At 39.9% G+C, this 15,147-nt stretch overlaps 2 protein-coding genes and 1 non-coding gene across 6 annotated transcripts in view; 1 reads left to right on the top strand and 2 right to left on the bottom strand.

Annotated features, from left to right (window-relative positions):
• dennd2b (DENN domain containing 2B) overlaps positions 1–5,751 on the top strand; it is a 378,850-nt gene extending 373,099 nt beyond the window's left edge. For all 3 annotated transcript variants that reach the window (XM_067993945.1, XM_067993943.1, XM_067993944.1), the window contains exons 19-20: positions 2,451–2,537; positions 4,865–5,751. In XM_067993945.1, coding sequence (XP_067850046.1) covers positions 2,451–2,537; positions 4,865–4,899 — 122 coding nt within the window. In that variant the 3' untranslated portion in view covers positions 4,900–5,751. The remainder of the gene's footprint in view (positions 1–2,450; positions 2,538–4,864) is intronic.
• A 6,436-nt stretch (positions 5,752–12,187) lies between these two features.
• rpl27a (ribosomal protein L27a) overlaps positions 12,188–15,147 on the bottom strand; it is a 290,041-nt gene continuing 287,081 nt past the window's right edge. For both annotated transcript variants that reach the window (XM_067993942.1, XM_067993940.1), the window contains exon 5: positions 12,188–12,358. In XM_067993942.1, coding sequence (XP_067850043.1) covers positions 12,230–12,358 — 129 coding nt within the window. In that variant the 3' untranslated portion in view covers positions 12,188–12,229. The remainder of the gene's footprint in view (positions 12,359–15,147) is intronic.
• Positions 14,970–15,101, bottom strand: LOC137330639 (small nucleolar RNA SNORA3/SNORA45 family). Its single transcript, XR_010965071.1, has one exon. It is a non-coding gene; the product is annotated as a small nucleolar RNA SNORA3/SNORA45 family (small nucleolar RNA).

The raw sequence follows: 15,147 nt of genomic DNA, 5'->3' as shown, positions 1-15,147 counted from the left end.
CTCCTAATATCTCCCTCTGTGGCTTCATGTCAAATTTTGTCTGATAACACTCCTGTGAAGCATGTTGGGGTGTTTTACTACATTAAAGGCGCTATATAAATGCAAGTTGTTGTTCCTATTATTGGGGTTCGGGGGCAGGCAACAGCACCATATTTATTGGGTGTCCTTGCACTGGGGTCATAACAGAAAACGAGGAAAGAGGCTGGGAATGCCACATCCCGCCTATTTGAATGCCTCTAATGGACCTGCATCTGCTGCAGTACAGTCTGAGCTCCAACCTCAAGAAAAGCCCCGGATGGCCTGGGGAAACATAGAAGACACTGAAACTCAGCAAACCAATTTTTTATGCCCCTTTTTCCTTAACTTTGCTTCCAGGGAACGAAGTGTTCCACAGGACAAGGGTGAGGAACATCCAACTTTGCTTCCTTTGATCTCCGAAGACCAGAGGGTGATTAACACATAACAATCATACAGATTTGAAAACAGTTGTCTAGAAGGAAAAGTTCCTAAACTACTTGGCATAAATCCTAAGCCATTCTGATGCGAGTTTTCACAGTGGAAGCCCGCACGACCACTTAAGGGAGATTGCCAATTTAGTGGCAGTTGATGTTGTCAACTCAAACCCACTATGAACTAGGTTAAGATTGCAAAGTCACTTTAAAGGCAGACAAAAGAAAAATGCTTACGCCACTTCAGAGACTAGAACAACCATAGTGAAGGAAGTTGTTAATAGCTCCAGCATGGTACAACTCTCATACCAGTGTACAGCAATATCAAATCAACATGCAGATACATCAAAACACAATTCACAATTAAGCATAAAACAAACCAGGATATGCAATGATCATTTGAAAATTCTAAACCTTTCTGAAATTAAACTTTAAAAACAGTTCCTAAATTAAGCTTCAAATTAATATTGATTAGTAATGAGCAGAGATCAAACAAATCTCGAAATTATCATTTTCTTCCCGATTCTCCTGAACACTGAATTCTTCATTTTTCTATAGGGATGATGTGATTGGACATGAAGAATTGCCAATATCTAATAGGTCTCAGGCGAAGTGCTTTCAGACAGACGCCTAAGCCGTGTGCCAAATAGTTTATGGAGAGGAATATGAACCTTCCATTTTGTGGCAGGTGAAGCCTTTCTTTGTGCCCTCTCTGCAAATATCTCACCAGCACAATGCAAGTGCCACAGCTTTACCCTTTCTGTGACTGACTTTGCCTTCAACAGGTTCCAGTGACCTGGCCATGTGGTGAGCTGGTTATAGCAGACATAGATTTGGCCTCATTGCTGCTAATGGTGAGCAGAGTTCACCCTCAGGCATATTTTATTTGGCTGGAAATATTTAAAACCTGGTGGCTGTATTTTCTGTTGAAATGCTTGTAAAACAAAACCTTGCCATTTGTTGCTGCTGGCAGCTCAGTAAGGCCACCCAGCTTGCAACAACCACACTCAGACAATCTCTGAAGCAAAAGATTCAGGACAGTTTCATCCTCTGCCATTTCAGTTACTAGGTAGCTTCAGTATTTGCTCCAGTAAACAAAATCGGAGATCAAAGGAAGCAAACATTGGAAGAAGATTTCCTCTGCACAATTTGTAGCAAATGGTTTACAATTTAGTTACACATAAGCTTAAAGGGGAAATCTTGGCCATTGAATTGTAAGGTTGGTGACAGCAATATGCCATCAAGAAGTGGTTAAAGCATTTTTGCCAATATGTTACCATTCGTTAGGATTCCTGAGATACGGCTTTCTCTACAATTTTTGTACAATGAACTCTACAGGTGTGTGCTGTTGGTGAATGTACTATCACCGGGAAAGCTTGCTAGTGTCCACCAATTGAAGATAATAATTCTCCCCAATAAACCCACGAGGGGGGACATAGATCCATGACACTAAACATTGATTTCTAAGTCTCCAAATGTCATGAAATTAATTATTTTTGCAGTAATTACAGCCACTCTGGGATTGCAGACTGAAATATGGTGAATCTCATGCTAAACTTACTGGTAATTTAGTTCAATGAATCTTTCATTAGGAACCGTGCTACAGTGTGTACATTACTAACTCAATTTTCTAATAGCTTAAGAACATTAGAAATAGGAGCAGGAGTAGGCCATACAGCCCCTTGAGCCTTCTCCGCCATTCAATCAGATCATGGCTGATCTTTGACCTCAACTCCACTTTCCCGCCCGATCCCCATATCCCTTGATTCCCCTAGAGTCCAAAAATCTATCGATCTCAGCCTTGAATATACTCAACGACTCAGCATCCACAGCCCTCCGGGGTAGAGAATTTCAAAGATTCACAACCCTCTGAGTGAAGAAATTCCTCCTCATCTCAGTCTTAAATGGCCAAACTCTATTTTAGCAGTTGATAGGAAGCATGCATTAAATTGGAGCTGCTTTTAAGGCCTCGTAAGTGGTGTTTCATTTTCTTCCCCTTAGGTCTATTTGAGCAGAGAGTTGAGCAATATTTGGAGGAGTTGCCAGACACAGAACAGAGTGGAGTGAACAAATTTCTGAAAGGTCTTGGTGAGTGCACTTTTATACAAGATTTCAGAACTGCTGAGAGATTAGGTCAAGTTGGGATACAGGGGTGGAGTAAAAGGAAGACCACCACAACCGATAGAGTAAGCTATGGTGCAGAGGGTTGAAAGTTGGGTTCAAATCCAGCCCAGACTGATAGAGTATACCTTCATCCTATCTGCTAGCTGTAAGGATCCTAGGTGAAATTAGTACGAGCAGTCTCAAAGTAGTTACTGATAGGCATAAGCCCATACCACAAACTATCCCTAATTTGGCAATTGCACTCAGAAGACATGCAATTCCTGGGAGTGCGTGATGCTGACACTTTGGGGGAAATGGGGGAGAAATTCAACTCATGACTGCCCATTTTTCTGCCGTAAAATTGGTGTTAGATCTCCAAATTTTGCATCGTGTTCTGCCATGCCTGAACTGCCTGGAAGGGCACCGCAGACCATATTGGCTCAAGTGACTTTTAGTCGTCTGGGGCATTCACCTGAAGCAGGCATTAAGTTCCTTAAATATGCAAATCATGGTCCTACACTGGTAGTAGGACCCGACCCCGAATGTAAAATTCAGGTACAAATGGGCGGAGCTTGTACCGCGCAAGCTCTGCCTAGATGTACCAGATCTTGAACAGCCTAACCTGTAGTCCTTAAAGGGACTGCTGGAGGCTGCTCAGAGAAACGCACATAAAACTCTTGTTTGATTTTTGTGTTCCTTCTGGGCCCACAAAAAACTCCAGCTTTTTGCTGATGCATTCGAGGTCCCCCCTCCCCAGGATCTCCGACCTTTAGAACCAACCTGCCGGCAGGCTGGCTCAGTATGAAAGCTGGCCAGTTTCCTGCCCTTCCCAACCGGCGAACTGCAGCGGGGTACCCGCAGCATTCTAAATGAAACCTGAAGCCAAATTTAGCTCAGACTAGCACATGAAGCAGTCGTTCCACTGACTTTGCACCAGTTTTGGACGCAAATTGAATTTCACCCCCTGGATGTCTGAAAGGAACGCACCTCACCTTGATGAGTATAAAATCCACAAAAAAACTATTGAGGGAAAGAACAGTGCATACATATTACGTGGGAATGAGAAAATTAATTCCTAGCACTTCCATTTAATTGATGTTCAGTTTAAACTCAGACAGAAAAAATACAAGTGTTGGCTATCTGCTAGATTGTGATTGTGAGTGTGTGTAAATGGTGTGATAAACATATTTCATGAAGGCTGTGCCTCTTTGAAAGGTGTCAACTTCCCCCTCCCCCACTATTTTCTTCATAAATGAAATTAAGATTTTTTTTATTACTCTTATGACTAAAATGAAAATAACGCTCCAAGCTTGTAGTACTAGAAAATTGGCATAAATACCAAATTAAAAACTTAAGGGGAGGTTGGAATAGTTCATCAAATCTAAGTGGATAGCTACCTTCAAAATGCAAAAACCAGTTTACCAAAACAGTACAGTTACTTTTCAGGTTCTGTCACAGGACACTTGTGAAAGGAACCGTCCGAGACTGAGGCTGAGGTAGGAAGTATCTACCAGGAGGTACAGCAGCCTTGGTGACTCAATTCAATTGTGATATTTTAATTAGAGACAAGCATTCATAGTTGAATTTTCAGATGCAATTCTAAAGGCAAATAATAATGCATCTATTGTTTTTCACAATTATTGTGCCTCATCAGAAGCCTAGATTATTAAGCTACAAATCACTCAAATCCAAATCTGAATCACTGATGCCTGCCATCTAAATCTTCTTATATTCAGTAGTTGGAGAAGTACGTGCATTTAAAGACGACTGCTACACCATTACAAATTATGTAGGGAGCAATATTTGGTAAAGTTTTGCATACTTCAAGACACCACTAAGGGTTATATTTACAATCCCAATATACTTTGTTCCAAAAAAAAATAATTTGTTTAGCCTCCTGATTCTGTTCAGTTAGAAATTGTTTTTAAATATTGGTATTGAGTTATCAAATTAATGTGTCATGGAATGGTGAAAGCTGATTGAACACCTGGTGAGTTATTGATCTCCCAAGGCATCCAGAAGGAGGGGCAGATGGGCACCGAGTAGAAATTAGACACTTTCTCAAGGCAGGATGGGATATCAGAAGAGCAACCCAACCCAAGGGAATCCCGTGCAATACCTAACAACTGGTTGTAAAGAGGACTGGGAACAAGTCATCTGTTATGGTCAGGGAATGAGCCATCTCATAGGACAACATACACAGTGGGAGGGAAATAAATTAATCTGAACAAGTTTTTTATTCTCCTTCCAACAAAAATAAGTGGAATTTTTTTCTGAATAACTAAACTAATAAGACTCAACATTTCTTGCAGGAAATAAAATGAAATTCCTTCACAAGAAGAGTTAGTCATATTCGTACTGTATTTGTTGTTGTCACAAGGACCATGGAACCTTGCACAAGAACTTTGTAAAACCCATTTGTATTTTGAAAAAAAATGGATTATAACTTTTTCATCTTCACCAAATCTTCATCTTCATTCAAAGGCTGAATTATAACAGTATCTGAGAAGAATCTGAAGCTGTAACAAGTACACTTAACCATGTTCATCTTTGATGCAGATTGGATTGTATATTGTAAATATATTTACTATGTGTTTATTGGTATTTTATTGTCTGGACTTAGCAGTCATTGTACTGAATATCTGTAAAGAGTTGACTGTAACAGGTTCTTGTGATGCCAGGGTGACTTATGACTTGGAGCATGAATGGTCCAACTGAGCATGTGCAGAAGACGTATCGTTTGTGTGGGGGGTGGGGGAAGAACACTGATGTTATCGTCTGCAAAGGATTTTATTACTTTGCTGGTGTGATTATGGAGAATGCGTGCGATCCTATCAACTGGGAAATACCTGTTACTGAACTATATGAAAATCAATGAAGTATCAGTTTTACTCATGCTATAGCTGTAGAGTTCAGATTGCTCTTTTGTTCTTCCTTTCTGCATTTTGTCAACAAAATGTGATAAAGTTACACTGAAAATATATGGTACCTTTTTTGATGTTGCTTGAAAATACATGCTGCCATAGAAGAAGTTGGTGAATGAATCACTGGCTCCTTTCTGTATTTAATGCACTGCTGTAGCTGAGTGTAATGAGAACTGTGCAGAAGCCTTTGCTACTCTGCCATTCTCACAGAGCATGACTGGGTAAGCCTCGCCACATTTCTATGTACTGCTTTTTAAATAAAATAAGTAAACACATTTGGTAGTGGTTGTATATCTGTTGGGAATATAATCAACATTTCAGGATCTGTTTGAAAACATTGTAAATATTATTGTGTTGAAACCAAGACTCATCGCCCAGACACCTACTCTAATTTATTCCCTCACTTCTAAACTGTGCAACTCCTTTCCTCCCTCAGTCTGCCCTTCCTCCTACAATCTAAAGTCTAAATTTAAATCACAATTTCCTGATTTACCTCATCTTCTTCACTACTCTTTTCATGCTTGGTGGAATCTACTATGACCTTGCCCTTCATCTGTGTTTCTCAAATGCAAAAAAAAGTGTTCTAAACAAAAATCCCTAAGCCAAGGCCAACAGAACCATTGTTTGTACAAGGACAGTGCAAGGAATGCACATGAAGATGCTGATAACCTGTGTATTTTCAATATTTTCTGTTTTAAATTTCAGATTTCCAAATTTGCATTTTTTAAAAAAATGAGTCTGCTTTTCCTTGTGGTGGACTACCCCACCTAGAGGCCAGAGAGAGAACTGATGAAAATGGTTATTCATTGGAAACAGCAACTTACATTTATATCATAGAATGATACTGCACAGAAGGAGGCCGTTTGGCCCATTGTTCCTATGCTGGCTCTTTAAAGGCACTATCCAATTAGTCCCACTACCCTGCCCTTTACCCATAGCCTTGCAAATTTTTCCCAAAGTACACTATCTTTCTTAACGAGCGCACCTCACATAAAATGACATCTCAGAGCACTTTCAAGAGGGAGAGGTTGACGCTCAGCAGCAAGTAAGGGAATTTAGGACAAAGACTTAGTCAAAAATGGGCCTTTAGAAAACAACTGGAGAGGGAGTGAGCTATGAAGCCAAAGTGTTTTTTGGAAGAGAGTTCCAGAGGGAAGGGACAGTGTCACAAGTTGTTGTGCTCTTCTGCCAGATAGTCACTCCCATAAGATCTCGCATGCCCTGCCATTGAGAGTGTTTCTTTTTCTGCCCAATAATTAAATGATTGCACAATTGAGATCATAACACGGAACCTTTGCTCTGTACACCAACTATTGAAATATCGCATATGCCGCCATAGATGTTCTCATCTTAATGGAAGGCGAATTGAAACGCACTCTTAACAAGGCATGGCATGACTTTAACCGGTTTATTTTACATAAAATACATGAATGAACAATTTCCTTTGCTCCTCAGTTATACAAAAATAATAAAGACAGAACTAACTCTATGAGTTCAAGTTCATTTTCTTAGCCAAGGTATTCAAAATTAGTTGATCCTGATAATCCTATGCAGGTACTTACTTTATGTATGAGGTGATCTCCGCCCCAGCCCAAAACAGGTCTAGCTCTTACTTGATGGAATTCAGCAAATTGCATCCACCGCACCAGCTGGAAGCCTGTTCTGGAGATTCTCTGGGACCAGGTAAGAGATAGAAAGCTCAGCTCAAGATCAGAAGCACATCAGGGACGAGAGAAGACCAGTCGGCACGTTGAGGTTCATCTTTCTAATACCCCAACTCTTCCATTGGGTCCAGTATCATTTTCAACGTCCATAATGTTTTTTGTCTTTACTACCCCACCAAGGAGATTGTGCCAAACATTAATCACTCAGAAGCCCTAATACAACTTTAAAACTTATTTTACACTAATTAAATTTTTGTTTTTTGGTTATGTATCCCAGACTTAATTTGAAGTAATATTCAGTGTTTACCGTACGCCATTTAGTACCTTGCATACCTCAATTAGATCCCTCCCTTTACTTTTTTCTAGATTGTGGAACTTAAGCTTCTCTGATCTTTCTTTCAAACAGGACCAGTCTTGTTCCTATTCTCTGCACTCTCTCCAACAGAGTTTTTTTCTGAGGTATGTTAATCAGAACTGAACACACTATTTTAAATGAGAACTCACTTATGTTGCCTGTAGATTAAATTGGTAGGGTTCTTAATAATTCTGCATTGAATGAGAAAGGAAAAACAATTATGGTTGAAAACAACCTTACAAATAGTAGCATTCAGCAGCTCAACACCTGTTCCACAGTCTAGCTTGCAAACAAATTAACTCCAATTGGATCTCACCAGTTGCTTAATTGAAATATTTATCCAACACTGATGTTAAGGAATGTCTCTAAATTCTCATATTCAAAATGGTATTTCATTAAATATTCAAATGCATTGTAAACTTGCACCATAACCTCTGGAGGCTTGTACTCTACTGCTGTGGCTTAGTTCCCAGCATTGTTTGCATTTTTAATTCTTTCATCTCATTGTCCAGATATTGCAAATGATGGGTCAACCATCACTCCCAGGCCACATTCTATATCTCCCCCTACCAATCCAATCCTACTCATTGTACACTTATAAGGGTAGGCTTTAAAAATTTGCACTCTAGTCTAGGGCTTCATGTGGTAGGAGTGCATATTGGGAATTCGGACAGTTTCACAACTATCTAAATCATTCTGTAAATCTTTTGCTGTTATCTCTGCCCCTTCCATTGTTACTGTTTTAGTGCAGTTCACAAATTTGACAAGCTTACATTTAATTTTTATATCCAGGTCATTAATGACATGGGTGAAGAGAATATTGAGGTTTTGCACCGCTGGCCTCAGTCTGATCAAGCAGCCCAGGAGGTTGATGGAGTCAGTACTTGTGCATTCAGGTGTAGGTGAAGGTCAAGCAGGATAGCTTCCTTTCTTGCTTATGTTAAACTGTGAGAAGCTTTGACTTGCCCAGGATTCAATTTCAGTGGTACTGTATCATAAGGTCTTTGAACAGCCCAGATCATGAAACTCAATGTATTATTGTCTGTAGAAAGACAGTTTTTAAGTTTGGTCATATGAGCAGACATGGTGCAGCCACTGAAAAATATTTTGGATCAACTCTATAAATCTTTTTGCTCCCCTAAGATTTTCTGAATTACTGTAACTAGCCATCAGGATTGCCACATTATGCCACATCAATACTAGACAGGGCAGGACAGGGTTTACATAATGATGTTTGCTTTGCTGGTTAAAATAAATTAATTACCAATCCCCCCAAATCATAGAAAACAGTATGTGAAAAATTTGGGCTGATACCTTTTAATGTAATATATTAAAAACTTACATCTATGCATACTTCATGTCTGTAGCCTTGACTTCCTGTTGTCAAGATTTTGTCACAATTTTTGTGTAAATGTTTTCCCATTATAAATTTGTATGTCTTCATTTCTTTTAGGTTTTGCCTATGCAAACTTGTTATGTTGTAACTATGTAACCTGGCAGTTGGTGGCTTTCTGCTCAATCAGCATGTTCAGTTCCTTTCAGGAAAAATTCAGATCCTCCAACAATTCACCATCTTGATTTATCCTCAGGTACATTTTTGTTTGTTTATGACATAATTTTCTTGTTTTACAACTTAATTTTAATTCTTGGTATGTTCCTTACTTTATAAACTATTTCAGCACTAAAGATCATCACTCCCCTGTGAAATTTTTAGTTTAATTCAATTAAAGAAAAATCAATCTTCCTAACCCTTTTCTTTGCTTTCTCCTGGCTCTTTGGGTTATTGGCCCACATCTTTATCTATCTGAAACCTAAAAGTTAGAAGCTTTTGTGATTTTTAAAAAAAAGAAATAAATCTTTGGAGGCCTGACCGTGTGGCATGATGCTTCAGTGTATTCATATTTAACTCAGAAAACACACTTCCCTGTGATTCCAAACTTCTCTATGCTGAAAGCTGGCCTCAGCAGCTAGCAGGGAGGGGAAGGCAAGGCAAGAACTTCAGCAGGATACCAGTTATGATGAGCCTAAGGTGCAGGAAATCTTGATAGTGGCTATCAGAAGAGGCTTAGGCTACAGTATGTCCCTCTGCTGGCTATCTTCAGCTGTTTTTGCTTGCATACAGGTACTGGTTATATAAAGATAATTTGTTTTTCTGGAGATCCAAGACAGTAAAGAAGCAGATAGGTGAGGAAGTATATGGAAGGTACGCACACAAGAGCAACTGCAGTGGGAGCCACAGGGGTGAACACATACATTGATTGTGGGCAGCTAGTAAGCAGTAGACAAGTGGTGGGGGAGTCCCTAAATATGTTGTCACTCTCCTATATATAAAAAAGGCACACTAGTGAGGATGAAATACTACAGATGTGATGGAACTTGTTAATCACAATCTCGTCCCAGGTGGCTTAATGTCTCCTTAACTTATGGGCCCCACTGTGTATTGTTTTAACACCCAAAACCTGAAAATCCATCCAAAACAACTTGCATGTAAAATGCCAGCTGTTTGTAACATCCCAATTTTAAAAAGGGTTGCAGTGAAGTGAGTTAAAGCACCACTGCATCCCAAAGTTAGAAAGCAACTTTTTAAGCTGTCATTCACTACAGTGCATTAATAACCTCACCAGGGGACCTTACAGCAAACAGGGGTTGGTGGGGGGGGGGGGGGGAAGAAAGAGAACTATCCTTGTGAAAGTCCAAGCAAGCAAATGGCTGGGTGCAAATTAACTGCTTGCCTTCTCCACCAGAGCTGATGCATAGCAAAGAAAATCTTACCCAAAAAATGAAAGTATATTTTTTTTTTAAATGAGCTGAATTACATGCATCAAACTAATAATTTTCAATGCAGAGTTCATTGCAAAAGTGACACGTATTAGCTAATGTTGACCATCTGCCACAACCATTTACTAGCATAGTACTAGGGATACAGGACTTCAGTTACACGACGAGTGTAGCTGGGGATTGTTCCAGAGCAGAGGTTAAAGAGATTTACTAGGTGTTCAACATCATGAAGGGTTTTGATAGCTTCTCCTTTTCCAGTGGCAGAAGGGTCAGTAACCAGGACACAAAGTCAAGGTAATTGGCAAAAGATCCAGAGGCAAGATTTTTTTTTAAAAAAACATAACTTATAATCTGGCATGCACAGCCGGAAAAGGTGGTGGAAGCAGATTCAATAATTTTCCAAAAGGGAAATGAATGCTTGAAGGGGAAATTTTGCAGGGCTATGGGGAATGAGACAGCTTTCAAAGAGCTGGCATAGATACAATGGGCCAAATAGGCTCCTTTTGATTCAATAACTCCCTTCTCCTTGCTTACTAAGTCAAACTTCCAACCCTTGAATCCTTATTTTATTATCTCCCCTCATGCCTCCTCCAAAGACATCTTGTTCATGACCCACCTCCTGCTGGCCACCCAACTTCCCTTCCTGGTTCCCATGCAAGCTGATATTGTAAATGAATCCCTCTCATGCAAACTACAACCCCATCTCCAAACCCTCTTCTTTCCAAAAGTCCTGGCCTGTGTTATTGTCCCCCAAATCCACACCAATCTTTCCTACACCTCCATGTTTGAATCTCCACTCATAAGATCATACACCAGCACTGAGATAGCCCCAAATGACATCCTGTGACAATAACTGATGTATCATCCCTCCTCATCCTTCTTGGAGGTCTCATGCCTTTGATATAGGTGCCCACACCACCCTCCAACACCTCTCCAGCATTGTACAGCTGAGGACTGGCCTCGCTTGTTTATTTTCTTCCCTATCCTAGCCACTCAGCTAATATCAGTTGACATGAATATAGCTTGGTTAAGTACATTGAGGCATGTAACTCATTAGGTAGCTGGGAACAACAAGACTGTTACCAACAGATGGGGCTAGATTATCCTAGGTGGAGAGGAAGAGAATAGTTTGGGTCAATGGCATTTATGACACCATGTCTGGATGAGACAGGAACTGTGCCAAGATTGCATCTATAACGAGGGGGCACAGATTTAAGGTGAGAGGGGAGAGATACAAAAGGATCCAGAGGGGCAATTTTTTCACTCAAAGGGTGGTGAGTGTCTGGAACGAGCTGCCAGAGGCAGTAGTCGAGGCGGGTACAATTTTGTCTTTTAAAAAGCATTTGGACAGTTACATGGGGAAGATGGGTATCGAGGGATATGGGCCAAGTGCAGGCAATTGGGACTAGCTTAGTGGTATAAACTGGGCGACATGGACATGTTGGGCCGAAGGGCCTGTTTCCATGTTGTAACTTCTATGATTCTATGAATATCTATACAGTGATGTATGTGCAGTTGCAAGGTTTTCCTTACCCAGCATCTAGTATTGCCACCCAGGCTCAGCACTGCCTCTCCAGCTTGTCAACTTGGTCAATTCACCTTCTGATTCTCCTCCCAGCCCACTCAAGTGAACTTAACAATACATTCCATATGGGCTAATGGAAACTTTGGCTAACTTGCACATGAACATACAAGTGAAAATAGCCAATCTTTTGGCACAGTATGATTTCTTGTAGGGAAGTTTCTAGAAAGCACTAGAAATATCAGAAAACAGCCATATCAGTCACCAAGGGATACTAGAGATAACATTAAATCAGTAGAATGCCTTCTCAAATCACCAACATGAATAGGCTCACTCCTTTTCAATATCCATTGAACTTTTTTTTTAAATGTAAGAAAAGGAACTAGACACAGTTAAAAGCAACAGTATTTTATTCTTACAACCAGACATAGAATTTATGCCATCAATACACAGGCTCCACCAACTTCTTTGATTTTCTCTTCAGCTTTCCTGCTGAAGAACTTGGCCTTGACAATGACTGGCTGTTTAGGTAGTCTACCTTTGCCTAGGACTTTATAGTAACCCTGGGGAGAAAAAGCACAAGGATTCAAAGACTAAACCAATGGCATTCTAAAAAGAAACAACACTAATATGGCTTTTTATCCCCATGGTAGGCCAAGAGGAGTTTTCTGGTTCTTTCAAACACCAAAATAAGCAATTTGATTGTATTACACCACACACACAGTTGATTTTCACTGTGCTCATTACAGTGAAAATCAATTGCTCCAAAAGATCTAAATGTAAAAACTTGTGTATATAAATGTGATTTTAACAGCTAAAATTAAATTAAAGCAATCTCAGATTTCTGTCAAGTCAGTGAAGAAGCCTGAACTTGAACAAGAAAATGCAAGATCAAACCAATTCCTGCACAAATCTATTAACACTGCAAATCAACAATCAGTTATCTTGGTAAGTGTGCCATATTTAGATGGCAATGACAGAGGGAGTAAAGGGGTTTCCAGAAGCCATTATAACTGCCAGAAGTCTATTTTCAATACCTTTCCTAGCCAAAACAAAAAATTAGCAAGGAAAAAACAGAATACTTTTTTTTAAAAAATCAGCTCACAAATAAGTCAGATGGTCATTGAGGAATCACTTCATTGGTAGGAACCTGGATAAAGTTTGTTTAGCAATGTATTACATCAATTACATTGTTTGATTAAAATCAAAAATTGGTAGGGAATTAGAAAACTAGTTTCAAATTAAAACTAGCAGATCTCCCATGGCTTTGCTCAGCAAGTGTTGGCATTAACCTGGCCCATCAAAGGCTACTGCTCGGGTACTACATTGTAGTCTTAAGTAGATCCTGAGGTCAATTAGAAGCGAACTATGTTGGAGTTTCTGTAGGTTGGCAGTTGCTTAGCTTATCTCTTTGGAGAGGGCTAGGTTATTACAAAGTATGTAAAGCCAGATGGAAATTACTGGCACTTGTACTTTTATTAGGATTACTATCAAAAAAGCAACCAGCGATCTAGAAAAAAAGGTATGAAATTGCTTCAGTTCTTAGCTGCAAGAGGCAAAGGCCTAAAATAGGGCATAAGCACAAGATATTGATTATTCGGACTATTTACTTTACCCAAGTAACGAACATGACCTCCCCAAATAGAACAAAATTAATTAATGATACAGATGCAACTGAAGTCCCAGTATAAAAGGCTTTAAACAAATCCCCAGGGATAGATGTCATTTAACTGCACTAAGCAAGACTAAGGAGATGATTTGTGAAGTATTAACAATAAGGGAATCACTGGGATGGCACCAATGAAGTTAAAACAGGCTGTGATGCTCAGATTCAAAAGGGTGAGCATAGATCTATTAGTCTTCAATTCTATGAAAAATAATGGAATCAATTATCTGAACCCCTGATCTTCATTTGCAACACACCTGCCAAGTCCCTTACAAACATCATGGGTCACCAGAAACTTAACTGGACCAGCCACAGGCCAGAGGCTAGGTATGTTGACAACTGACTCACCTCCTGATCCCTCAAAGCATCTCTACCATCTACAAGGCTCAATGGGAGCATGCCAAAGTACTCTCCAAGATGGGTAAAGTTGCAACACAAGAAACACAAAACCATCTGTGATAGACATCTGTTTGATCAACATTCCTGGGCTCAAATATCTACCCCTCCACCACTATCAGTATATATGTACTATTATCCATAAGGTGCACTGCAGCAACTCACCCAAGCTTATTCTGACAACATCCCCTAGCAACAAGATCTTGGGAAGACTGTCACCTCCAAGGCATACACCATCTCAACTTGGTCATACCAGATACCATCAGCACAAGGACCGCATCAGTTTAAGACAGCCCTCCACCATCCTCAGATCAACTAGGAATGTGCTATAGATGTAGCTTTGCCAATGTCATCCACATCCAGAGAACAAGTGAAAAGTAGGGTGCCACTGTGTCTAATTTACAATGATTTGGATTCAGAAACTCAATGCAAAAAGTACAAGTGGGCAGATTGAATTTAGTGCAAAGTACAGTACAAAAAATGTGCAGCATTAACTATGAACTGTCAAAATAGCTAAGGATAAAGTTAAGAGACCTAGGTATCTTAGCAGAAACATCATGACACTGCACAAGTCGAACCAATGCAAAGCAGCAATCAAAGCCAATGGAACGTTGAACTACATAGCCAAAATAATGCAAGTCAGAGGAAAATCAAGCTGTTCAATCTTTTGGTCAGACTGAAGTACTTCTGGCCAATGAGACAAGGCTGATCCCATTGTTAAAAAGGCACAAGTTACATGGTGAGGGGAGAAACTTGGCTGTGAAAGGAGGCACTTGAGGCAAACCTAGGAGGTAGTAGAGTTAACTATATAGGAAAAAAGGTAAATTTGTAAAATAAGCTAAATTGAACACTTAGAACAAAGGCTCAAACAAGTAAAGGGCAAATTTAGGACAAGTAGCAGGAAGTTCTTCAAAAGGAGTGATCAATACATAATGGAATCCTGGACCTAGTAATGGAGATAAAAACTCTATAGAGCCATATGTAAAAAAGTTTGATACTTGCAGCAATGGTGGGGGGGGGGGGGGGGGGGGGGGGAAGAAGGTGGTTCATTCAAAACAACATGTTCACATTAAAAAGGCAAATAAAATTCACAACCACATCACAAAACAAAGCAGTGTTACTAATTTTGTGACTGACTGGGCTATAAAGGAGCTACAGCCAGTGAATAAGATCAGTAGTTACTCTTCGAGTACTATAGCACACCAAGACAACGGAACATGTAAGGACGTGACTCTAGTCTCGATTCCCCAAGAATTGAGTGCTAAACTCTACAGCAACACATGATTTTAT

The sequence above is a fragment of the Heptranchias perlo genome, chromosome 12 (genome assembly GCF_035084215.1).
Source record: "Heptranchias perlo isolate sHepPer1 chromosome 12, sHepPer1.hap1, whole genome shotgun sequence".
Lineage (NCBI taxonomy): Eukaryota > Metazoa > Chordata > Chondrichthyes > Hexanchiformes > Hexanchidae > Heptranchias > Heptranchias perlo.
The sequence above is the reverse complement of the archived record's forward strand: the minus strand, read 5'-3'. Positions and strand labels throughout refer to the sequence as shown.